The 26,094-nt window shown below is 31.8% G+C and overlaps 2 protein-coding genes across 12 annotated transcripts in view; both read left to right on the top strand.

The window, feature by feature from the left end:
• Positions 1-11,348, top strand: part of LOC106669293 (golgin subfamily B member 1-like) — a 37,702-nt gene extending 26,354 nt beyond the window's left edge. For 9 of the 10 annotated variants that reach the window (XM_024227166.1, XM_024227168.1, XM_024227167.1 and 6 more), the window contains 7 exons: positions 1,778-1,846; positions 1,975-8,479; positions 8,545-8,699; positions 9,865-9,954; positions 10,017-10,168; positions 10,378-10,436; positions 10,626-11,348. In XM_024227166.1, the coding sequence (XP_024082934.1) occupies positions 1,778-1,846; positions 1,975-8,479; positions 8,545-8,699; positions 9,865-9,954; positions 10,017-10,168; positions 10,378-10,436; positions 10,626-10,693 (7,098 nt within the window). In that variant the 3' untranslated portion in view covers positions 10,694-11,348. Of the gene's footprint in view, positions 1-1,777; positions 1,847-1,974; positions 8,480-8,544; positions 8,700-9,864; positions 9,955-10,016; positions 10,169-10,377; positions 10,534-10,625 lie in introns of those variants that run through there. The other variant, XM_014398656.2, reaches the window with a different exon arrangement.
• A 2,451-nt stretch (positions 11,349-13,799) lies between these two features.
• On the top strand, positions 13,800-25,348 carry LOC106669332 (venom allergen 5-like). 2 transcript variants are annotated; one of them, XM_014398747.2, is made up of 7 exons: positions 13,800-13,885; positions 19,818-19,933; positions 21,265-21,343; positions 23,941-24,095; positions 24,154-24,251; positions 24,444-24,538; positions 25,163-25,348. In XM_014398747.2, exons 2-7 carry the CDS (start codon positions 19,823-19,825, stop codon positions 25,234-25,236), a joined length of 612 nt encoding a protein of 203 aa, XP_014254233.1. In that variant the 5' UTR covers positions 13,800-13,885; positions 19,818-19,822; the 3' UTR covers positions 25,237-25,348. The 2 variants fall into 2 exon arrangements, with proteins under 2 accessions (XP_014254233.1, XP_014254232.1); XM_014398746.2 differs by lacking the exon at positions 13,800-13,885 and adding an exon at positions 16,718-16,876.
• The last annotated feature ends 746 nt before the right edge of the window (positions 25,349-26,094 follow it).

The raw sequence follows: 26,094 nt of genomic DNA, 5'->3' as shown, positions 1-26,094 counted from the left end.
TGGCGAGGGTCAATAGATTAAAGAGAATAGTGACAGACTTATTACAGAAAATTAATCAAACTATACAAAAAAAACTTGGTTTTAAATAATAGGGTACTCGTAAATTGTAACTTCGATTACAAATCGAGATAAAAAAAAGAATTAAACAAACGCGTTCGTCCACTCTCCAATACTAACTGACCAGCTGGACCCTGAGACCTTTTTTTTTGTTTTTCATCTCCATGGATATTTGAACAAATAAACAAAATTTAAAAAAAAAATTAATAAAATTCTCTCCGGCATAAACATACCGCCCACCAAATTTCAATAGAAATTTCACTAAGAGAAATGAGACTTGCAGAGTGGAAGAACAGGATTGGAAAGATTCAGGGTTCAGGGAGCAGAGGAGATAGACGTGTAACCGGACGCGTATATTCTCCTGAGGGCGTTTTTATGCGCACAACTCGTACCACCCCATCCTTATCGGGGTACTGCTCAATGATGCGTCCGACAGGCTATGATAAGGGATGTACTTGTGCGTCACGCATAACAACAAGCGTTCCAAGAGCCATGTTGTCGGTCTGCCGTTGCCATTTCGTACGTTGCTGTAGAGTGGTCAGATACTCCAGTCGCCATTTTTTCCAGATATCTGCCACACATTTTTGCAGGAATTACCATCGAGTCAGCATATGTGGCACGCGATCCGTCCAATCATATTGAGGCAATGATACTAGGGCGTCGCCGACTAAAAAATGTCCAGGTGTCAACATAGAATAATCGTCGGGATCGAATGACATCATGTAGAGAGGGTGTGAATTTAGAATTGCTTCAATCTTGATAGCCACGGTGCACAACTCTTCAAAAGTTAATGGTTGATGGTCCAAAACTTGAATGAGGTGATTTTTCTGTGACTTTACCACCGCCTCCCATAATCCTCCAAAGTGAGGGGCTGACGGCGGTATGAAGCTCCATTCGATGCTCCACTTCACCATCTGGGCGTCGATTTCTTGTCTCGTATTCTCAGAGGCCCACCAGATATAAAGTTCGGACAGCTCACGTTTAGCTCCGACGAAATTTTTTGCGTTGTCGGACATCATCTTGCTCGGGAGCCCTCTTCTAGCTCTTAAAGATAACTTTTTAAAACTTTTATTAAAATAATGTCTTAAAATTATCCAAATTTCCTGACTTAGGGAAGTTTTGTTTAAAATAATAATATTAATAATAGCCTAGTTTTATTTTAATACATTAATAAAGAATTGAAGAACAACTAATTGATTTTATATAGATTTTATATTTTGTGTACAAAATCATGCATGTTATTACAAGCCTGTATATATTTCAGAAATTGAAAAATAATAAAAATTAAATTATAAAATTTGTGTGAAAATCGGTGAAGTGATGAACCTGTAACTTGATTGTTCTTATTCTATCTAGTCTTTCATTTTTATTGTGGGTGTCAGTGGCTGCAACGGTTTAGGCATTAACATGGTGCTTATCACTGTAAGGTAAAGGTCCTGGGTTCAAATCCACCAGCACTGCATTCAAACCTGATATACTTACAAATTCCCCCCTCCAAAAACAATGGCACCCTGAGAGTTCATATTACCTCATATACCATATAGTTGAAATACCTTCGTAAAAAGAAGAAAAAAAGATTGGTTTTGTGTCTGCTGTTTTCTAGTCTGATCATGAATGATCTTCCGGTTATGCATTAAAACTTAAACCTATCTCATTCAAACTTATAATTTATATTTAATAATGTCCATGTGCACTTATTATTTATATTATTATTTTATAGGAAGCTTGGAATAGCCTATCCATAATGAAGACTGCAAATTCTTCTGAAATGAAGAACAGAGATGATGAAGTAAGTAAATCAAATCTAATGTTGGCCATAATTTGATTTGTTGTACAATTAGTGAACATTTATTGTATTGAGGTTGTCACTTTAGTTTTAAAAGATCCTAAAATTTGGCATGTAAATGATCTTTCCAGGTGGTAAATACAAACAGAACAATTCATTCATTAGAATCCGAAAATGAAGCTTTGAGAAAAATGAACAAGAGTTTTGAAGAGCAAATAATGAAAAAAGACGTTGATCTGAAACAATTATCTGACTCCCTTTTTTCCTCAAACAATCTAGTTTCGAGTAAAGATTTGGAGATTGAAAAGCTCAGACAAGAAATATCATATTACACCCAACAAAAACAAGAATTAATTACAAAAGATGTAACGATAAAAGAACTATCTGATTCAACATTATCTTTAAAATTACTTGTGGATGCTAAGGAACAAGAGATTGATAGTTTAAAAAAAGAAATATTGGAAGTTAAAGAAAAAGCTACAATTTCCTACGATGATATTGAAACACTAAAAGAAAATTTTCAAATACAATTGAAGAACAAAGATGATATTCTTACAGAAATAAACAACTCTTTAAGCTCGGCAAATAATGAAATTCAAAAGTTAAGGAATGACATTGATTGTTTGAATTCTGATTATACAGAACAGTTAAAACAAAAAGAAGCTGTTTTCCGAGAATTGTCAACTAATAAAAATTTTGAAATTGAATTACTCAAAAAGGAAATTGATGCCTACAACGTTCATAAAGTTGATAATTCTCAAGATTTAGATCGAAAAGACAATGTCATTAAGCAGTTGACGGATTCAGTAACAGATTTGACTGAAAAACTTGATTGCAAAAATTTGGAGATTCAAGAACTCCTAAATAATCTTGATTGCCATAAAGAGTTGATTGTAATTGCGGAAAAAGATCTGAGTACATTAAAAAAAGATTATGAGTTGCGTTTAGATGAAAATAGTGCTACTATAAAAGAGATGTCTGAGATTTTGAAACAGAAAGATGCTGACCTTGAAGAAACTGTTAATACCAACCGTTTAGAGATTCAAGAACTTCAAACTAGTCTTGAACATCATAAAGAAATGCTATTAAATCAAGAAAAAGAGCTGAGCACATTAAAAGAAGATTATGAGCTACGGTTAGATGAAAATAATGTTGCTCTTAAAGAGATGACGGAGATTTTGAAACAGAAAAATACTGACATCGAAGAAACAGTTAATACCAAAAATTTAGAGATTCAAGAACTTCAAACTAGTCTTGAACATCATAGAGAAATGCTATTAAATCAAGAAAAAGAGCTGAGTACATTAAAAGAAGATTATGAGCTACGGTTAGATGAAAATAATGTTGCTCTTAAAGAGATGTCTGAAATTTTGAAACAGAAAGATGCTGACTTCGAAGAAACAGTCAATACCAAAAATTTAGAGATTCAAAAACTTCAAACTAGTCTTGAACATTATAAAGAAATGCTATTAAATCAAGAAAAAGAGCTGAGCACATTAAAAGAAGATTCTGAGCTACGGTTAGATGAAAAGAATCTCTCTCTTAACGAAATTACAGAAACTTTAAAACAAAAGGATATTGAAATTGAAGAACTTCAGAAAGTTATATCCAATTATAATTCACTAGATGAAATGTACAAAGAACAATTGAACAAGAAAGACGTTGTTTGTAAGGATATGACAGAGTCAATATCATCTCTAACATCTGAAATAGAAAATAAAGAATTGAAGATTGAAGAATTGAGCAACGAAATTTTAAAACTGAATGAAATATATAATGCTAAAGTTGCAGAGGAATTAAACAATAAACACGAATCTCTCAAAGTATTATCTGATTCAAAGAAGTTGTTAGAAGAGAAAAATTTGGATATTGAATATCTTCAACAGCAGGTATCAGCATTCAAGGAACAACTTTTGCTCTCTGAAAAAAACAATGCGGAACTCCAAGACAACTTCATTGGACAATTGAATAAAAAGGATGAACTTTTGAATGACCTATCGGAATCTGTAGCCTCTGCAGAAAAGCTTGTAGAAAATAAAACTATGGAAATTATAGAACTCCAAAAAGAAATCAGTGTGCTGAAAGAGGATCATTTAAATCGATTAAATGAAAAAGAAAAAGATCTGAACAATATGAAAAGCTTAATATCTTCGCTGAGTAATCAGGTTGAAAATAAGGGTCTGGAAATTGAAGATCTCAAGGAAATGATAACAGTATTAAAAGAACAACTTGCACAAAATGACAAGAATCTTGAAACATTGAAACTCAAGTTTGCTCAGATGTCAGAAAGTAAAGATAACACAATTGAGGAATTATTGTCAAAATTAGACAGTCAAAATTGTTTGAAATGTTCCACATTCCGTCATCCCAACATACCAAATATTTCACCTCAGAAGAATAATTGGAATAATTTAACCCTTTGTTTATCAGTGTCTGAAAGTCCATTGAATTCCAATTTCCAGTCAGTGGGTAATAAAACACTAAGGTGTGGTTTATTAGAAGAGAGCATGCAGATGCCGAATCCTGTTCATGATTCTACGGCTCTTGATCCGTTTAAGTCTGTTGTCATGAACAATTCATTCTCTGAAAGTACAAATAAAGATAATGGAACTGATAGCAATGATTCCAATTATAGTACACCTTTGGCTTCAAGGATGAACGATGAAGAATACGGTATGAGTTCAGTAGTAGATACGAATCCAATTAAAAAGGCTTTATTTTACCAATTAACGGATGACACAAATTTAATTCAATACATTAAGAAAATTCAACTCGTACTGCAACAGATCGAAAAGAATGGCCCTAATGTCAATCAGTCTTCAGCAGATATGCATGAATTTGTCAAGGATATTTGTGATACGTATTTAATCGATGAAGTCAATTCTTATAAAGAGCAGTTAGAAACGTCCTTGGCAAAATTGGAACAGCTGATGGAATTAGAAAGTAACTGTCAAAAAATGTATCTAACTTTCAATGAAAATGGATTTGAGATCGACAGTAAATCCATAGCTGACACAGTCAAAAACTTAATAAACGAAAATCACTCTTTAAAACAACATTTAGAAATTGAAAAAAATTTACAAAATCAATATGTTGAAATCAGCAAAAAGTGCACTGAGGTTGAACAAGAGTTGGCAACATTCAAAGAAAGAGAGGCTCGTCTCCTGGCAGACAAAGCATCATTAGATCATTGTATAAGATTGATTTCTAAACTAAAAGACATAGTTTGCCCTGACTCAATGCAAAGTAATATTTTTGAGGCCAATGAAGCGCTTGACCATTTTGAGACCGTCATTACAGATATTGCTGAAATAAAACAAGCGCTGAAAGAAAATTCGGTCGAAAATCTCTCTAGTTTGATGAAAGAGCATAATGAAAAATATGCCGAACTTAAAGGGTCTTTCAGCCAGCTAGAAGAAAGGTACCAGAATAGCCAAGCGCAGGTAAATCAATTGAAAACAGTTGTTGAAAGCCTAAAAGAAATAAAAAAGATATCTAAACAAGTATCAATGTCCACAACAGATTTAAAAGATTGGACTGTTCAGAAATTAGAAGAGTCAAATATTGCTTTAGCTTCATTTAAAGATCTATTGAAAAATAAAATGGATATACAGAATGAGTATAACATGACTGTTTCTTCGTATGAAAGTCTTAAGAAATCTTTAGAAGCCCTTGAATCGGAGTTAACGGTAACAAAAATGGAAAACAACATGATCAAATCAACCTTAAAAGAAATAGTTCACAATGAAGAAAGCATTGATGTTCAATTAAATCTAATAAAATGTAACATTGACGAGCATAACTTTGGTATGAAGGCTGCTCTGTCTATCCTCAATCATGACATACCTAATATGAAGCCAAGCGCAGCTTGGGACTTTATCACGAATAAAATTCAATCTCTACAAGAACAACTGTTGACTAAATTTTCATCCGACGATTTGTACAACAGGGTTAAACAATTAGAAAATGACTTAAAGGATGCAGAGAGCTTTAAGAGAAATTTTGCCAATGAATTGCATGGCCTTCAGCAGGATTCAACTAGTGTTTTTGATCTTATGAAACTTCCCCTGATGGAACTTCATCGAAAAATGCTTATGACAATAATGGAAAAAGAACAGCATTTGATTGATGACATTAAAAGGCAATACGAAGAAACAATTTCTCTTGGCTCTGAAAAAATCAACCAGCTCGAAGAAGAAGAAAAACGTAGATCAGCGTGGTTAAACGAGTTGGAAAAGGACAACGATAAATTGAACTCAGAATGTACCAAAATAAAAGATGAAAATGCTAATTTAAAAGTTCAAATTCAGAATAAAATTGAAACAATCCAAAAAATGCAAAAAGATCACCAAGAAGAAATAAACAAAATAAATAACAGGTATTTGTTTGATGAAACAATCGAGGTTAATAGAGAGAAGAATCCTAATTGTTTCTGCCAACAATCCCCAGCTCTTCAGGAACGTTTCAACGATTTAACTTTTAAAATAGAAGAAAAGACGATTGCATGCGAAAAGTACAAAAAGCTGGCAAAAGAATTGGAAAACAAAATCACAGCAATGACTGAAGAACTTACTACAAAAGATTCTGAAATTAAATCATTCAATCATCGAATTGAATTGGCAAATGAGACTTGTAATAAATTAAACATTCAATACCAAGAAGTTGTAGATGAAAATAAGGCAGCAGTCATAGAGATAACTGACTTAAAAAATAAATTGAAAAATCAAATTGAGAAGTATTCTGTACTTGAAGGTATTAAAAAAGATCTGGTAGAGAAGGATAATACAATAACAGATTTACTTGAGAAAGTTTCATCATTGGAAAAGAAGCTCGAGTCTGAAAAACAAGATTTAATTGCAGAAATCGAAAGTATGAAATCACAAGTTAACAAATCCTCTGAAAATAATTGTTCAGAGCAAGTAAAAGTCCTAGAAAAAACTATTTATGATCTAGATTCCCGACTTGTAAAGCAGAATAAAATGTTGGAAGAATCTGAATCGGCATACACCAATTTGGAAAGCAAATACAAACACGACACATCACTATTACATAAATTCATAGAAGATTTGGAAGTAAAACATAATAAAGTTGAAGGTTTGTTGTCTGATATTAAAACACAGTTAGAAAGAAAAGAAACAGAAATCCATGATATATTTGTTAAAATTAAAATGCTTGTAGATTGCAATTCGATCGATGAAGCCATTTCGAAAATTAAGACTAAATTCTCTCTTTGCAAAGAGTTGTCAGATCAGCTCGAAGAAGAGAAAGAGACAAACAAACAGCTATATCATGAAAATGAAATATTGAACTCTAATAATAAGCATATTAAAAAACAATTAAATGAAAAAGTTAATGAATTGGATCATAAAAATAAAAAATGTTTAGAAGATAACAATAGCCTTTTTGAAAAAGTGACACTACTCGAAAGTAAAAATCACTCTCTAGAACAGAAAACTGCAGAAAAAACTTCCGAATACGAAAATGTTAGACAAAAATTGGAGAAAATAATAAAATTAGTAGAGGTAAATACATTCGAAGAAGCTTTAACATCCATACAAACAAAAATATCCTTTTGTAATGATTTAAAAGAAAAACTGGCAGATGAAAAGGAGGCAAACAAGCAAATGGACAATGAAAATGAAATTCTTTACACCGACATAAAACACCTTGAAAAAGAACTCCGTGATAAAATGATAGAATTAGAAGGAAACAATGCAAAATTCCTTGAAAGCAACAAAGAAATGTTAGAAAAATTAAAAGAACTTGAGAATAAAAATCACTCTTTAGAACTAAAAATAACAGAAAAGACTGCTGAATATGAAACTATTAGAAAAAAGTTGGACAATACTTGTGAAAATGTTATAAGAATAGTTGATGGAAATACGTTTGAAGAAGCCCTGGTAAATATAAAGACAAAAATAATACTCTGTAATGAGTTAAAAGAGCAACTGGAAGAAGAAAAGGAGCGGAGCAAACAACTGGATAATGAAAATGAAATCCTTTACACGGATATAAAACATCTTGAAAAAAATCTAAAAGAAAAACTCATTGAACTGCATGAAGTTGAACAAAAACTAAACGTTAATACTGTCCACACAGAAAAAATTAACGAGTTAAATAGGAAAATAAAAGAATATGAGGAGAAAGTTGTGTCATTAGAAAATATCGTTGCAGCTAAAAAACTTCGAATAGAATCTATTGAAATGAAATTCCAAGCAGAAGCTAATGAACAATTAAACTTAAGAAAAGAAATTCGAATATTGGAAGGGAAATTGAAGAGAAACGAAGAAAAATTGAAGGCCTTTGGCAGAGAGCAAGAAAAGTTAAATAGTGATCATAAATTCCTTGAAGAAGAAAATATTAAATATGAACAAAGGATTTCAAAAGCCGTCGCTGACTACAAGGCAATTACCCTCGAATTGAAAGAAGAACGTGATAAATTTGAAAAAGAAAATGAAAGAAGAAAACACCTTGAAGATGAGTTGAATAAATATAAAACTGGATTTGCTAACGAGCGTAAAGCTTGTCAAAACACAATTGAAAAGCTTGAAGAAGAGAAGAAAACCCTGCATAACAAATTAGGTGAGCTTGAGTCAAATGAAAAGAAAAGGCCACTCAAAGAATTGCAGCAAAATGGTATGTATACTACTGATTATATTTTACTGCATGTATATTTATTTATTTTATATCTTTCCTGCTAGATAATTTATCAGAAGAGTTGAAAAAAGAAATTCAAAAAATTAAAACTGATTTAATGATTAAGACAACTCACTCGACGTCTCTTGAAGCAGAAGTGGAGAAAATTAAAGCCTCTTTACATCAGAAAAATAGTCTCATCCAAAGTTACAAAACTAGGGTAAGAAATTACAGTATGTTAATTAATTAATAATTTTTTTAGACATTTCCTCTTGGGTTCTGCAAAATCTGAAGTTTGGTTGTACATTTAGTCTGTAAGACCTTACGTTCTCACATAATTTTCTTCCTCATTGCTTTATAGCTGAAATGCACTGAAACATTGTTCCCTAGAAAGTGTGTATTGCCGCAAAATACAAATTACATGACTTTGTCAGCTAAAATAATAATTTATATATTGTCTACACATAATCCTGTAAATTAAAAATTCAGGAACTCCTCCAAACTGTGAAAGCATTATGAAATAAAAAAAAACCTTCAAAACTTAAATGAAATCATGTTATATGTTTAACATCTGGTGGGAGGGTGTTGTAAATTATCACACATATCTGTTATTAATTTGCATGTTTTTTATTATATAGTGGAAATCAGTTGCCATACCCATGAAAATGTGAGTTCCTGACAAGCATATGTTTATGCTTAACAGCAAAACTTGCTAAGGAGAGAATATAAGCATGACATTATCAGAATTCTTAATTTTTTTAAAATTAAGTTAGCCAGCCTAGTACATAACACAAATAATTCTTTTTCTAATTAGAAAAATTTTAGTTAAGTGTGAGCTACACAGTCTGTAATTGAGGATTGGCCTGAAAGATATAAACCACTCTGATTACATAGGCACTTGACGACTGTCTAAGCATTCTTATATCAAAACAATTGGCCGCCGAGTTTAGATTGCTGTGAAAAATATGTTCCTTCCATGTTAACTTGCTGTCAAGGACATCAATTTCTTAGATTGGGTCCAATGAAGACTCATCATCTACTAAGATGACAGCTGATGATAAATCATTAGATAGCTAAAACTGAGAGCTGTTTTCTGTATATTAAGAGCAAGGTCATTCTACAATGCCCAAAAAAAATCAAGTCATAGTTGACTCAAGTAATTAACCAGTAAAGTGAAAGCACAAAACTTGGCATGTTGAAAGTGCTGTGCTTTGACTATCATTATTTCAGAAACAGTGATCTTTAGAATTACTTCTTTTTAGTTCTTGTTCAAAAATCCATTTTTCTGTGACTAGAACTAATTAATTGCATCATGGTCTTATAAACTGAAATAATAATTTATTAATGATATTTATATGTATGCCTTATATACATTGTGTTTGCAGATTTCTGAGTACATGAGTAAAAACAAAATTCTTCAATCCAAGGTAGAAGAATTTGAAAAAAGACCTCCTACCCCTGTCATGCCAGACAGCGTAAGCTGAATACAATATTATTCTCTCCTTAAATTAAATTTGACTCCTTGTGTCTTTTCCAGTATAAGTCTCTGTCAGAGCTCGAGTCGAGAGTCAAGGAAAGGGAAAAACAAATTGAAAAACTTGAAGGCGAAAGGACAATATTGAAGAAATTGGCCAGTCGAAGGCTGGCCAAAGCGACTGAATATGAAGCGATTTTAAAGAAATTGGGATAGTAAGAGCATTATTACATATTATTTTATGATTTTCAATTACTTTCGAGGAGGATTCAGCATGTTACAAACTCTCTTTAACTCTTTCAAAACTTTTCTACTGCGTTTCTCTGACTTTAACACTGATTGGCTATGACAAAACTGTTTGAGAGTTGAATCCCTATTTGTTGTTTACAATAAAAAAATTAATATTTTGTTTTTATTGTTGTAGCACGCCAGGGCAACAGGAAGCTTCAATGAGTAATAGCCTACCTGGATGTCATTCTTCTAGTTAGTTTTTATCAATAATTCTATTTTTTTATATTCTGTATGTATTTATTCCTGTGGATGATCTCCTGTACATAAATTTATACTACTTATTGTTTAACACTGTTTTAAATCTAAAATATATAAACACTTAATTTATATGTAAAATAAACTACTTTGTAAGAAACATAAATAATTGATATTCATTTTAAGGTTCTAGTATCTCATCAAGACATTTCTATGTTAACTTCGATGATCTTTTAAAGCCAAGAAATAAATAATTGATTCTTAAAAATCTTTTTGTTAATTTTACAATAAAAAGTATGTTAAATGGACAATTTACAATTATTTAAATAAATAGTCTATCAATTGTATTTAGTGACTATTACACAACCTTTCATTGTCAATAATTCTGTTCTAATTTGTTGTTCGTAGATTTCTCTCTCTCTCTCACTCACTCACTCACTCACTCACTCACTCACTCTCTCTCTCTCTCTCTCTCTCTCTCTCTCTCTCTCTCTCCCCTCTCCCTTCTATCACAGGACCTGTGATTACAGACACCAGATAATTATGGGTGCCACACTATTTTCCTGGGGATAGTAAGCCTATTTCAATTAAATTAAAGTTAATGAAAATATGTAAATGAACTTTATTTTTTAAAAATAGTAATAATTAAGCCCTATCTAATTAGCCAACTCTGCAATGAATCAAATGAAGCAAAATATTTATTACATATTCTTATGTTGTAAAGCCTGTTCTCTGATGCATTCGATATCTTGAGTCCTCCAGTGTCTTCCCTTTTTTCCCGCTCAAGTGTGCGCTCCCTTGATCTTGACAACCTTTAGAATTCCAAACAATTAGAAGAAAATCATCATTGTGTGTCTTTCTCTCTCTCTCTCTCTCTCTCTCTCTCTCTCTCTCTCTCTCTCTCTCTCTCTCTCTCTCTCATTATCTATCTTTTTGTGTCCATACTTGCCTGTTTATTTATATATTTTTTCTTATATTATTTAATGTATGAAAATAAAAAAAATAGCAATGTAAACAAAAAAGTTGCAATAATAAAATTGTAGTGCAAAAATTTTTTTTTTTTAATTTACAACAAAATTCTAGGGCCATAATAAGGTTAATATTAGAAAGTAATTAGACAAAAAACAGCTAGTCAACTAATTGAAGATGGCAAGGACATAATAAATTATGGATTCAGCTACAAAATTATTTGCCACATTTTATGTATTTAATTTTTTAACAAGTTTGTTGATGAAGGATGTTTTTAAATTGTTACTGTTTTTAGTTTATTAAACTAATTTTTTAACTGGATCAACACATCCCAATTGTTAACATGATATAATGAACAATAACTACACATCTTGAAGCAACCTCAGAAATAATAAAATTGGGCTTCTAAAATCTACCAAATCATATAGACCATATAAATCTTTCAGCTCGGTGTTCTGGACACCTGTGACAATATTGTCTGCCTTGAAGCTATTTGAAGTGAACTTGTGACATCCTCTGCTGAAATTTTTAAAGTTTGTCAAACCTTCATTACAATGTAGCAACATCCCCTTAGGAACTTTCAAACTCCACAGAACCGTAAAGGGACTCCGGAAGCCGAGTTAGCGTGTCACAGACTCTTGGCTTATAGACCACGGTTCGATTCCCAGCAACACCCATGGAATTTACTAATGCTCCTATTTCCCACAAAAAATACTTACAATGTCTCTGGCTAATATGAAGACCATTTTTTCTAAAAGTCACCTCATCTTATCTATTTTAAACATAGTTTATGGATGCTTAATATATGGAGAAACAAGCAACAGGTATAGATACGTGGAAGTTCAATATTTCCCTCAAAAACACGCATCAAACTATCTTTCCAGATACACCTAAGACCTATTCTGAGTCCAGTGAGATCTATCGTGATTATATCGGTGGTAAATTAAGTTCTAGTAAGTTGGGTTATCACAATTGGAAAACTACAATTGTAAAAGATATTAAACTGAAAACATTTATTTATCAATCTGAGCTCAACGTATTAAGTTAAATTACCTGTTAGCATTTAATAACTATGTAATATAAAAGATAGCCCTACTCTGATTATTTTTGCTCATTTTGTCTGTAGCAAGTATTTTCAGTGTTCACCAGTCCTGACAAACTTTAAATTTACAAATAGTTGTGAACTTTCGAAAACCTAAAACTTGTATTTACAGTCAGTCATCTACATAAGTTTCCATCCATACAGTTTTGTCCAATCCGTTGTAAAAAAAAAAAAACAACCAAAGATGAATTTTCTCTAAAATATAAAAGCAATATTTTATGAACTATTAATAAAAATGTAAAACTACCAATATATAATATAACCATATTGGTTATATATATAAAATAATCCATAAATGCTAATTATCAACAATCAATAACAGTTCTTTAAATGAATAACCATAAAAGAATGTTGAATCGAGTTTTTATCTTTTGTTATTCAGATATCGTGAGATCTGAATAACTATAGATTAACAGTCACTAATCTCTACACATTTTTATCTTTTGTCAAAGGATGTTTATTTTAAGAGGCTTTCCTTAGTCATACAAGAATTAAGAAACCATCATAATGATTCTGCGAATGAAGATATGAGAACAATGACGCAGAAATTCAAATAGATGATAATGGAAAAAATACAATGAATGACTCACAGATGATACAGTTGAAAGTAAAGATTTCGATTAACACAAATGGGAAATATCAAAATTTAAAAGAAAAATCATTAAAAACTATATTCTCTCCTTTAATATTTTAGATATTTTTAACTTTTAACTTTCTTTGCTCTACAAATAACCACATTAAATATAATTAAATTCATTTTTTGTTATTATGAGAAGCTTACAAAGACCAGCGCAAGAACTAATCTGAAACATAGAGCATCGGTTCTATTAAAAAAGTAAAATAAAGTAATATTGGTCATAGAGGAGGGCTTAATAACAGTCATACTCCCTAATCACTTGGTTACTGCAGTACTAATTAAATAAAAAATATGTCATGAGAAGATAATTTTTTTTAAGAAGAAAACATTTCAGGAAGGATAACTTGTTTTAAAAGATCTGTTAATCAGAAAAATGAAATTTAATTGTATTACTTTTTATTGTGGTTGTAACTTTTAATTGTGTAAAGTTCATTGTATTAACTGTATTGAATAGCTGGAATGAGGTATATAAAACTCGGATCAACACATTTTGTGTCTTCTTTGGACTATTAAGAATTCCATAAAAAATGCCAAATGGTGAAGCCAGAGGATAGAATCCAGTGCTAAAAAAAAAAGGGTAGTCAGTAAGTCAGCAGTCAAATTAAATTGATAATTGGTCACGAGTCATTTTCAGTATAGAGTTAGTCATGTGTCAGTGCCCAGTGATGAGTTAGAAGTTGGATAGTGAATACGACAGTTGGTTGCTAAAAGGCTAGACCTTTGTTGGATTTTTATGAAGTAAGCGAGCTTTTGTAAGGGGAGTGTTTATTTTTTTTATTTTATTTCCCCAATGACAAATTTGGAATAAAGGTAAATCATGACGACTGATTGACTCCGTTTTACTTTCTGAGATAAACATCTCTCTCGCCCTCAATTTACGACATATGTTTGGATGCTGAAAATCTCCAGTAAAAAATTATTTTCTACATTGTTCAAGAAGAACAACTGTCCAGCAAAAATAAGAATTAATTGAACAATTATAATACAGATGAACTCATATACAAAACTATATGTAATATCTACTGACAGACTAATTGAAAATTTATTAGTGTGTAAGAACAATTTCAATTAGGAAAATAGGGGAAGCATAAATAAAATCCTAAAATAATCAAAAAATAAGCCTTAATTTTCAAAAGGTAAACTCTGTTTTATAAGGAAGCCTACAAACAATGTACAAAAGAAAATAGTTTAATCATCAGCAACACTTACAATAAAGTAACTATTGAATTACTCAAGGATATTATAGAACCCGCAAATTGTTTTAAAAACAATACATTTGAAGAGAGAACGCTCTAAATTAATCTTTGGTCTTTTTATTGCCTTTAGAAACAGTTTCCTTATAAATATTATTTTATAATTATAATCAGATTTGGCTTTATGTATTAAAGTCACGAGACGGATTTGCTTTCATTATTGATTTTAAGTTGTATATGCTACTTGGTCTTGCTTATTCAGAAATTCCATTTTTTTTTTTTTGCAAGATAAGCTTGTTATCTGACAAAAGACTAATGTAATGGACCATATACCATTATGCCATGTAAGATCATTTGTGGCTGACGTCTTTGATTTATCAGTTTAACAACTTTGGACTTATCAGCATTCTGGATGTCTTTTTTCCTTTACTTCCTTGTTGAAACAAGGTAAAAAAAAAATCGACAGACACAGGCAGGACATTTGTGTAGAACAAAGATGAATCCGTATGTCACACTGACAGTTTTAAAGGAAGGGGACCGTAGTGTCCAAGTAGTTAGGATGTCCAGCTAGCTTATATTTGCGACAGCTTTTTCATTGATAATGATATTAAAAAATACGTAAAGTGGTTTGACACCCAACAGATAATTGTAAGGTAGGTAAGTTGAATTACTTTACTTCGCAGTTAATTTTAAACAAGCAGTGCACAGCTCTATCAGGCTGAAATCATTCAGCTAAGCATGATATAGAATAGAAATGTTAAAAAAAACAACTTGGTTAAATCTTGCTAGAAAGGAAGGAAGAGGCTGCCTGAAGGGCAAAATAGGCAGCAGAAAGCACAGAATACACAGAATCATTTCAATAAGTTCCATGTGGGAGCTAGACTTCAGACGGTTATGACGGTGCACACGAGACAAACAAAAGACTCTCAGTGCATGGAAAAAATAAAAAGTGTCTTTTTAGGTTTGGAATCGTAAGTGATGACGGATGAGGACATAATATATGACTTAAAAAATTGGGGAGGGAAAGAAGCCTACTTCTGCTGTTTGTTTATTCTCAGGAGAACGGCACTGGCCATTTTCTCTGGAGATGATGGCACCCCATGAAAACTATTTCTGTCCATTTATAGGAGCAATGCATTTCGTATTGATTAAAATTTTAAAGTGCAAGAGTAAAAAATGAATAAATATAATTTATTGTATGATTCCAAACAATTATTTATTGTTCAATTAATTAATATTTATGAAAGGTATTCGTCGAGATAAAATTTGAAAAATGGCAAAAAGGAGGGAAAATTCGAGAGGTGAGGTTGAGATGGCAAGTTGGTGTCCGATCGGATCGAAGTCACGACCGGACCGAAGATCGTGGGTTCGAATCCAGCTCGTGACACTGGCTTTTTTTTATCTCGACCAATACCTTTCATAAATATTAATTAATTGAAAAATGTTAATTGTTCGATCGGACCACGAACTGCAATGGATTATTTATTGTATTTACGCGTTTTTCTTATTTTTAGCGCAATATTATTTTTTACTTTTGTCTTTAGGCCATTTATAAATAACTAACGTTAACGATGAGTACTTTTTTAAGTCGTAGTCTAAAGCGGACACTGTATTCATTATTCATTCTCAACAATTCCTTATTTATAATGGGAATCTTGTTTATGAATACTTTTTAATAAATTCAATTGCCTTGAAATCATGTTGTCTTTGACCTTTTATTAGTCATAAATCGTCGTTTTGTTAACAAGTCGTGGAAGTATTTCGATTAGTTTTATTTTGTTACTTCAACATGTTATCCAGATTTTATCTCGTTCTTTAATTCTCGAACGTGCGATGGAACTTCGGCAGAGATACAGGACAAAATGGCTGTCCTAAAATAAAATTTTAAAAAATTACGCCTGCTAAATTTGTAAGAAATGATGATAGCGTCTTAGCTTATAGCTATTGACTTTTTTTTTTTAACAAAAAGCTATTTTGTTTTTCAATAAAATAAAAATAAAAGCAAAGGTCGTGTCAGAAATACACGACGTCTAATTAAAGGGATGCCAATGAAACAACCTATTCATCTCGTCTTCAACCGATCAAAGCCAGATAGCGATTACTTTTGGGTCCTTTTTTTGTAAATTAACCCAAACAAGAAGCACGTTCCCTTTTCTCACGACCGTTGGAAAACAAAGGATTGCTATATTTGTGATATATTGAAACAGGCGGATGAGATTGCTTCCTAGTGCCCTTGAAAAGCTAAGATTTTCATGAACCGAATGATTAGTGACTCATGAAACTGTAGTTGATCATTAAAACTACTACTAGCTAGTTACTAGCTACGCTGATTATCTCAGGCTAAGAAGTACGAACGTTAGCTAATTGTACCGTCACGTCCGACAAGCCCTCCTCCATGCACAGGACGCTCTGCGTACATAAATAGACCCCACCATCCGTCAAATTCCATCATTTACAACAATGTTAACAGTACGATTAACACTCATCCTCTCCTGTTTTGCATTCGTAACTCCAACATGTGTGGACCGGGTTATTTGTAAGTAAGATTCAATTAATTTTAACATAAATGAGTGGATAAAAATTGCTTAAATGAGGAACATGGAGATTGCTGTATTCAAAGACGATGTTCTTACTCGGAGAAAAATCTTTCTTTTTTTTTCATTCCAGTTAAACGAGATTTTTTTTAAAAATAATACGTTTAAATAAAACTGCAAACGAAAGAAGACACGAAATTTTTGTCACTAAAACTACACACTAATTCATTCAACTCAAAATGTACATTTAAAAAATTAAGTTTATTTTATTTTATTTTTTAAATAAATTTATAATTTTTTAAAAAATAATAATTAATTACGATATTTCACGATTAGGCGATCCTATGCCATTTTCAAGAATTTCAAGTTTTATGGAAACATTTTTAATTTTACATTATTCCTTTTAATATGCCATATATTTTTATAATTAATGAAATTCATTTTTTGTTCATTTTTATTCCATTTATTTAATTAATTTTTTTTACAAATGAAGACAAAAAAGGAATTTTTCACAACGAAGAAAAAAATTATTAATTTATTAATTATTCAGAAATCGTGTGTTGCGGTCTGGTGTGATGTAGGTTTCAGAAAAACATTTTCTTTATCGTGCCAACGTTTCGATCTTTATTGAGAACATCATCAGGGCTCAAAGTGTTTGTCTTCTGTGTAATTGTGCCATTCTTGCGTGTCGTGTTGAGAGTGCCCATTATTAATTTATGTTTCTTATTTATAACTTTTTGTTTTTATTATAATTATATAACATGAAATTATTTATATTTATCTTATTAACTTACTATTTCAATCAATTTATCCCTTTTTTTCACTCACCCGCTGTCGTTGTGCATCTCTCTCTCTCTCTCTCTCTCTCTCTCTCTCTCTCTCTCCCCTCTTCTTCTCTATTTCTCTCCCTTCTCTTCTCTCTCTCCTCCTCTTCTTTTCTTTTCTCTTTTCTCCTCTCTCTCTCTCTCTCATTCTCTCTTCCTTCTCTTCTCTCTCTCTCTCTCTCTCTCTCTCTCTCTCTCTCTCTCTCTCTCTCTCTCTCTCTCTNAGGGAGCGATAATTGTTTAAATTCTCCCTCCGTGTACACGGCACACCCCACGCCCTCTGCCGTTTTGGACCCGTCTGTAAAGACGGGTGTCGCATGTCTATATTCATCTTTTAGGGCTTCAAACATTGCTTTATATATATACTCGGGTGTTTCGTTTTTCTTTAATTTGGCCATATCCCACCGTACGAGGAAAGCGGGGAGTAACCAGGGGGACGTTTTGGGAAGCTTTTCTGCGTCCACCCGGTTCAGCTCTACTCCCCACGCCGCTAATATTTCTTCGGCTCTTATGGCCAGCGGCCTCGTACGGGTTCTCAGGAGGGCGTATCTTTCTCTGGAGTTAGGTTCGAAAAGGGTCTTATATAAGAAATGGTCCGGCCTTGCCCATTTGCTCGCATAATATTTCAATATTATTTCATCTCTTTTTAGAGCAGGGGGGAGAACCCCTGCTTCAACGCAGATGCTATCGAGCGGGCTTGTCCTGAACGCGCCTGTTACTAATCTTAAGCCTTGCATATAAATAGTGTCTAATTTTTTCAGGCGCGTTCTTCTTGCAGAACCGTAGGCCATACAACCGTAGAATAATTTCTGGCACAGCAGCGTTTTAAAAAGGGTCATCAATACCTCTCTTTCTGCTCCCCATCTGAAATTCGACAGGAATCTCAGGAGGTTGATGATCCGTTTGCACTGGACTTCGATATTCGTGATATGTGGTTGCCATCTTAGTTTCTCGTCGAAAGTCATGCCGAGGAACTTTGAACGGTCCGCGTACACGATGGCTTCGTTCCCCAACCGCAGCCGAGGGGGGTCATGCTCCCTCCTCAGTCTACAGAAGTGTACTGCCTTCGTCTTTCCCGCGGAAAAGGAAAAACCTATCTTCTCGGCATTGGCAACCATTTTGTCGATTGCGGTCTGTACTCTTGTTCCGACTTCTTCCAAATCTATACCATGAGCGTAGATAGCGGCATCGTCGACATAGAGCGAGATCATCATTGGAGGCTCAATACCGTCGACGATACCGTTAACCGCAATCGCAAACAGGGTAACCGACCGTACCGATCCTTGCGGGATCCCATTTTCTTGCTCTCTCCTTTCGGATAGCGTACTTCCCAGCCTAACCCTAAACTTCCGGTTGTTGAGGAAACTCCTTATCAAATCCGGAAGTCTGCCTCTCAGACCAAACTCGTGACACTTCCGGAGGATACCATACCTCCATGTCGTATCGTAGGCCTATAATTAAAAAACTCAATTCCTTAATAATTAATTGGATGTTATTAATTTATTGAACATTTTCACATAAAATATACAAATATGTACTGTATATATACAGATTTTAAAAGCTGTAAAGAAGAAAAATAAATAATCGCACAACGTGAGTACATTTTTACAATTTTTAAATTTAAAGTAATGATATGAAAGTAATTATAATAAATAAGTAGTTTTATAATATAATAAGTATAATCAAATTTTTAATCTAATTATCGATTATCAGGATGTAATAGATAATGTTGGCTCAACTTCACACACACAGGCACACGCAATCAAGTTTGTGGAAAGTTGATTTATTTGACTTTTCTCATACCCTTAATAAACACGCAAAGCACGCCTGAACAAGAAGATTGAAAATCTAAAAGTACCCACTATAAATGTATAATAATGCATAAAATAAAATGTGATTCAATTTAGAATTTTTCAAAAAAAATTTATAAATGTTTAATAAAAAAAATCACTTTAGTGACTTTTTACCTACATCTGTATTTTTGAAATTTATTTATAAGATAAATGATGGAGCGTCTCATTTCATAATGGAATATGTCATAAAATTCTTTTTTTTATTGTTGTAATTTTGAAGTGATTAGAATCCTAAATGTTCTCTTTAAACTGTTAACTTTTTCCAGTTCCCATGAACGACGAAATAAGAAAAGTGATCATTGATACTCACAACGAATTGAGAAACAAAGTGGCTAAGGGGGACCAACCGACACAAAACCCGGCTCAAAACATGAGAAAATTGGTTGGTTTTGATTTATTCATATATATTAATTATTTTATGTAGATCCTATACTGAAAATATTTATAAAATTAAGTTAAACAGATTTTTTGTATATTTTTTCATATTTTGGTAAAAGTCGGCTATTTACTTTTATATTTATTCTTATACTTATTACTTACCTTATAATGTGTTTTTTTATAGTCAAGATACTTAAAAAATCGATTAAAAAAAAAGGATTTCGCTTTACGATTATGTGGTGTGAAAGCCATTTTACCAAGACAAGGACACGTTCACAATCAAATTTCACAGCAGAATTTGTTACAGTATTGGGTTCGATTGTGATGAATTGAGAAATAATAATTTTTTACTTCCCGTGCAAATGTTTTAATTTTTAAGTTTTTTTAAACATTATTAACTAACGTGATACAGCATATCGATTGTATGGATATAAAACGAAAGATATTTATTTTGATTTTGTTCTCTATTTTTTAATAATTTGTTTTGTTTATCATTTCTCTTTTGCCAAAGAAATTTTATATAAAAGAACTTGATTAATCCACATTTTATTAGTTGTTATAATTTTTGTGTTTTAGTTTTTGATTTTAAAAATCCACTTTAAAACTGTAAAGAAACGTATTTTTGTTGTTGTTGTTCGTTTTGTCAAATAATGCACTTATCGATCGTGGCCGTTAAACGAGCTGCTGGTGATTTCAACGCTTCAGTTCTTCCGCTAGATAGTTTTCAAAAACAAACAAAGCCGGCGTATTTTGTGTAATTGTTGTTTGTTTCACAATGGTCAGATACCTCAAGGTCTCAAGGAAAAAAGTTGATGCTGTAACAAATAAACAAAGAAAGATACATTTGTTCCCCAGTCGGACGTACAGACGTGTTCATTTTTCAGAGAGGCCTTAATGATATCCCACATAACGACCTTCGGAAATCGCTTGAAATAGTACATTTCACAGGTTTTTTTTGTACGATTTATGCTCATTTTGAACATAGCGAGTTATTTTAATGACTCTTGAAACCATGGTAGTAATTCAGCCGAGATAATAGAAAATATTCCACAAAAAACCAATTCGAAATTCATATTGATTCTCCACATTTTGTGTTTTGTGTTTCCTTTTGTTAATTGTTTTGTATTAAACTCAGTCATGAGTTGATTATTCTTTTATGAGTAACTGAACGGTTTAAATACTGTATCCTTGGTATAGCTGGTATAATTTTAAATATCTTTTTTAACTTTATCTCTTTATATTTTTTTTACTCGCAACCTATAATCTCATGATTTGAATTGATAATTTAAGTTTTCTATTTTTATTAATAAAGTTATTGTGTGTGGGTTTTTTTAGTATTGGTCAGAAGCACTTGAAAAGGAAGCACAAGATTGGGCGGACACATGTCAATTCAGACATGACCCTCTACTTAGAGGTACTTTAACTACTTCTTTTACCATATCCTGTAAAATTTAGATATAAGTATCCACTAATTACAGGTATCTAATCGGTTCCTACATATGTACAGTTAAAAAGCAAATTTAAATAATTGAAGTTAAAATACTTTGGGTGAGAAGATGGATGACTTTCAATCATTTTTTTAAATCAAAATACAAATTCTTTACAAGTTAACCATTTTTCTGTTTCTAAAACTTCTTTCAAACTATTATTATTTAATTGTTTAAACACTATTCTCAACCTGATTTGGATATTATTCCTGGTGTTAGATGTGTTTTGGCCATTTGCAATTGTTAGTTTGTGGGTTATTTTATTAGCCGTTTAGTTTTCATATTCTACTTCCAAACTTTTCTTCTAACATCTCAAAACATGATAAAAGGACACAATCCACAAATCAACACAACAGCTTATATAATTTGTAGCATTAATTAGACAATGGATCCATCTGCCAGAGGTCATTGGAATTTTTTTGTTTAAATAATTTTATATGCATATATAATCAAAGAATAAGAAATGCAAATATAAATATTATAAATCAAGCATAGAAATCATAAAAAATACACAATTTATTTATTAATAACAAATTAAATTATTGTAACAACTCGTAACTAAAACTACTAAAACTACATGAGTGCCTTGCATAATGAATCAAGTGTCGAGAATCTGAGCCCTCCAAAAACCGTAGCAGGTCACCTCTTGATAGAGTGAAATAACTGAGGTGAAACAAATGAATTTCACGTTTGTGCGTGCCAAAAGTGAAAAACAGTTTCAATGGCATGAGAGTTGCAGAGGGAAACCAGATCACCTCCTATCCAATTGCAGCACTGATAAACAAAGACTATCAAAATTGGGTTGTTTTACATCATATAATGCTGGAGAAGTTTTTATCTCCTTACATAAAGACAGGTGAGAAGATGCTAGGTCATGTCAAGCACATTAAATCAGTGGAATACCTAAATACAGAAGGAATTCCTAAATACAAATAACCAGTGGAGTTCCTCAACACATAAGATAATTTGGAGTACCACATGGCAATATAAGTTTTCTTATAAAGAATGTTGGGCTTTACAGAGGTTAGATCAATTTTTACTTCTAAAACCTCCTTCTGAGGTCATTGCTCACAATCCACAAAGCACACAGACAAACCATGGAAGATGCAGAAACCCACCCCCCCAAAAAAAAAAAAAAAAAAAAAATCAGTGTGAAGTTTTACACTAAATGATTATTTATTTATTTATAACACTACAGTTCAGTTGGGGCAAATGACCCAAAATTTGAACAGTCAAGAGCGCATAGACAATCACTAAAACATAGAATAAAAAACTCGCTTAAAACTAAATATAAATTGTTTCAAAACAAAAGACATAAGCACATGTAACAAATAAAAAGGAAAAACTACAAAACAGGGCTAAGAGCAACACTGCTTTAAAGCTAGTGCACTCTTCTTTTTTAAAGCTTGTAATTAAGACAAAGAATGGGTCAGTGTTGTTTTTATATTAATTAATATATCTCAACACTTTAGAGATCATGATTCCCAACCCTAGTTTGTCCTATGCTGGCAAGCATAAAACAATTCATAAGCATTGCATTGATAGGACCCTAAAACTTATGCTGGATAAAATCCCCAAGGAATCAATTGTATTGTTCAGAATCTTTCATGGAAACAAAATCAAAGCCAAAATTCTTGTCTGATGTTATAAGACATTGTTTTGATATCTGACCAGATTCTGTCTTATGTTATAAAGGACATCATATCTGTTTCTTGAGTATTTAAAGGCACTCCTTTGAATCATTTCAATCATGTGATTTGATTGATCTGAATGACCAGATCTAGCATATTCCACATGACTGTGAACCTACTGTCTTTTTACAAAGTCCAAGTTTTCAAGCACTTTTTTTAACAGCTATGATATAGTCAAGAAAGTTGCAGTTTTCATTGAAAGTAATCCCTAGGTGAAAGATCAAACTCTTGCTCTCAATGATATGATATACCAATACTAGACGGCTTCCACGTACTTCTGCAATAGACTGCGTTGACTCAAAAAGAAAATTGGCTGAAAATTTTTTAGGTCGTCAGCTAGGAGTACAAATTAGGTGTTATTAAGGAGGAAACTAACATAATTAAAAAATATAAGAAACAATATTGGCCCTTAGTGAGAGCCCTGAGGCACACTAGTCTTTAAATAAATTATATTTTAATTTTTTTGATAGTGTCCATCCTAATTTTGAAGAACACCATAATAAGCTTTTTGGAAATAAATTGTCTTTTCAACAGGTAACACAAATTATTTTTTGTTTATGGCACTACTGATTTGTTTACTTCAACCACCAATTTTTTATTCTGTTCTATCAAATAGAGAGAAATTTGTTATGAATTACAATTTTATTTTAACAGCATGACTCAATTTACTTTATTGAATACAGTGATACACTAGATACTTAGTTCACTAGAAATTAAATAAGGAATAGTGTGAAACTGGCTTTTCTCATGAATATGTTAATTATTAGACAGATCAGACAATCAGTGTGGATGCCATAGGTAAATAATAGTTTCATAAATTTTACCAATTTCAGAATCGCGTCATGGACAAAACATTTATTGGGTGCATTCCTCTTATGAGAAGATTAACATGACAGCCTATTTGATGGAGGGTGTTATTGAATGGTACAACGAAGTCGATCTCGGCTACAATGGTACATTTAATCCTGAAACAGGTCATTATTCGCAAGTGAGTACGATAAATTTTGTAAAAACATTTACAGTGTTACAATGCTATAAGTTTTCAGTTGATCTGGGGAGCGACTAAGTTAGTCGGTTGTGGAGTTGCTGTTACGAAAACCGGTCGCTATACAGATATTTATTTGGTCTGTAATTACACACCAGGGTAAATATTGTTAATCTTCTGAATCACATGAATTTAATAAAATCCATTATAAAAAAATGATGGTTTTCCAAAAAATGATGAACACTTTCAAATTGAAATTTTATGCTAATATCAGTTTTAAAATCTATTAATAATACATGTATAATTAACTATCATAATCATAATTAATTTTTACCAATTATTTTATTTCAGTGGAAACGTTGTTGGTAAACTGCCTTATGAGTATGGTACAGTGGACTGTGAAAACAATGAAATGTTCTCGTCTACTGATTATTCACATTTATGTGGTGAGTTGAGAAAAACAAGAAATGATAACATAAAACACATAACGGCAAATGCTAATCCTTAGTTTACAAACTAATTGCATGTTCAGAAAAAGGTAAAACGCCCAAAAACTTTTGTTTAATTTGTGAAGATTTTGTTTGGTTGTTTTATTTCAATCTTTCTTTGATTTTTTATTGTGAATGTGGTCCGTTTAATTGCTGCACCTTATAAAACCTCTAATACACATACCAAACACTGAACATGACAAAATGTTGCAAATGTGTTTGCACAATCAAAACCAATGAACTTCATTTGCAGGATTGACAATTGACAATCTTTCAAAAACAATATCCACCCTTTATTAAAATACTAAATCATTAGGCCAATAAAATTAAAATACACCACTTATGCTCATGTAATTTGTATTTTCGCTAAATTCATTTATACCATTTTGAGCGTATTTGATTTATTTTAATAATTGGACTGAACAATAACATAAAAGACCCAAGTTTTCTGCACTATACTTAAGTACTCTACTCCAATTATCTCTAACAAGTTTTCTCTTCGTACTAATGTGCATACTTTATGAATGAATGGTTAAAGCATATGAACTATGATATAATAGATTTTATTTATTTATTTTACAGATATAAACAGAGAAATGTTGTTGAGTTGCCAAAAACAACAAAAAGAGTTAGTAAAGGCTAACAACCACCTTTAAAAAGCAAAGCGAGGGGAAAATTAGTACAGTAACCCATAAAATTGCCAATATCTTGCAGATTTATGCTGTATAAAAATGCAATGTTTTAATTAAATAAAATGTATTAAAATAACATGTGTAGTTATTGGAATGAAATAACAGAATAACTAAATTTAATTTAATTTAATTTAAGAAACTAGGACAAAAATTTTGGGACATTAAAAAAAAGATAAATTAAATAAAAAAGAAAGAGAATTTTACCTGGATGAACTGCATAAATTTCAAAGAAGCTGGCACCACCATCCTCTCTTCTGGGTTCCACCAAGCCTAGTTCAAAGGGTAATGGTATGGAGGATAAAAAATAGGGTGTACTGACAGAAGGGGTGTTAGATAAAAGCAAATCAAATGAAGCTGGATAAATAAATACTTTTAAAAAAATTGATGGTTGGTATGAGGTGAGACGAAAAAGCACACTGAGACGTGATTATAGAAGACTGGTCTATATTTTGTAATATGTAAGTTGTTTCTTATCTTCTTGCTCCATTGTTAACATACTGCCTTTTTTCATTTTTGTTCTGATTGTGAGTATAGTACCATTGATTTTTTTCTACATCCAGGATTAATTGTGAAAAATTTGCTTTTGTTTACAGTATTAACACTTGTAAATATTATTTTATTGAAAAAAAATTGACTACAAACTTTCAATAAATATTTTACAACAATATAGACATCATATTAAAATGTCATTATTTAAAATGTTTCCTTTATTAATCATTACAATAAATTATGAAATTGATCGCAATGGAAATTGAAAATAAAAATTTCACATGTATTGTTTATAAAAATAGTAGTAGGAGTAAAGAGTATACAGTTTATTGT

The sequence above is a fragment of the Cimex lectularius genome, unplaced genomic scaffold, assembly GCF_000648675.2.
Source record: "Cimex lectularius strain Harlan isolate CLEC.00 unplaced genomic scaffold, Clec_2.1 scaffold35, whole genome shotgun sequence".
NCBI lineage: Eukaryota > Metazoa > Arthropoda > Insecta > Hemiptera > Cimicidae > Cimex > Cimex lectularius.
This window is presented reverse-complemented; position numbering and strand designations above follow the sequence as displayed.

What these genes read in the sequence shown, in the direction of transcription:
- LOC106669332 (XM_014398746.2), top strand. Translation starts at nt 16,801, where the DNA reads ATGTTAACAGTACGATTAACACTCATCCTCTCCTGTTTTGCATTCGTA. An exon ending in CTCAAAACATGAGAAAATTG is followed by an intron (nt 19,934 to 21,264) that starts GTTGGTTTTGAT and finishes GGGTTTTTTTAG; the next exon opens with TATTGGTCAGAAGCACTTGA. An exon ending in ACATGACCCTCTACTTAGAG is followed by an intron (nt 21,344 to 23,940) that starts GTACTTTAACTA and finishes TACCAATTTCAG; the next exon opens with AATCGCGTCATGGACAAAAC.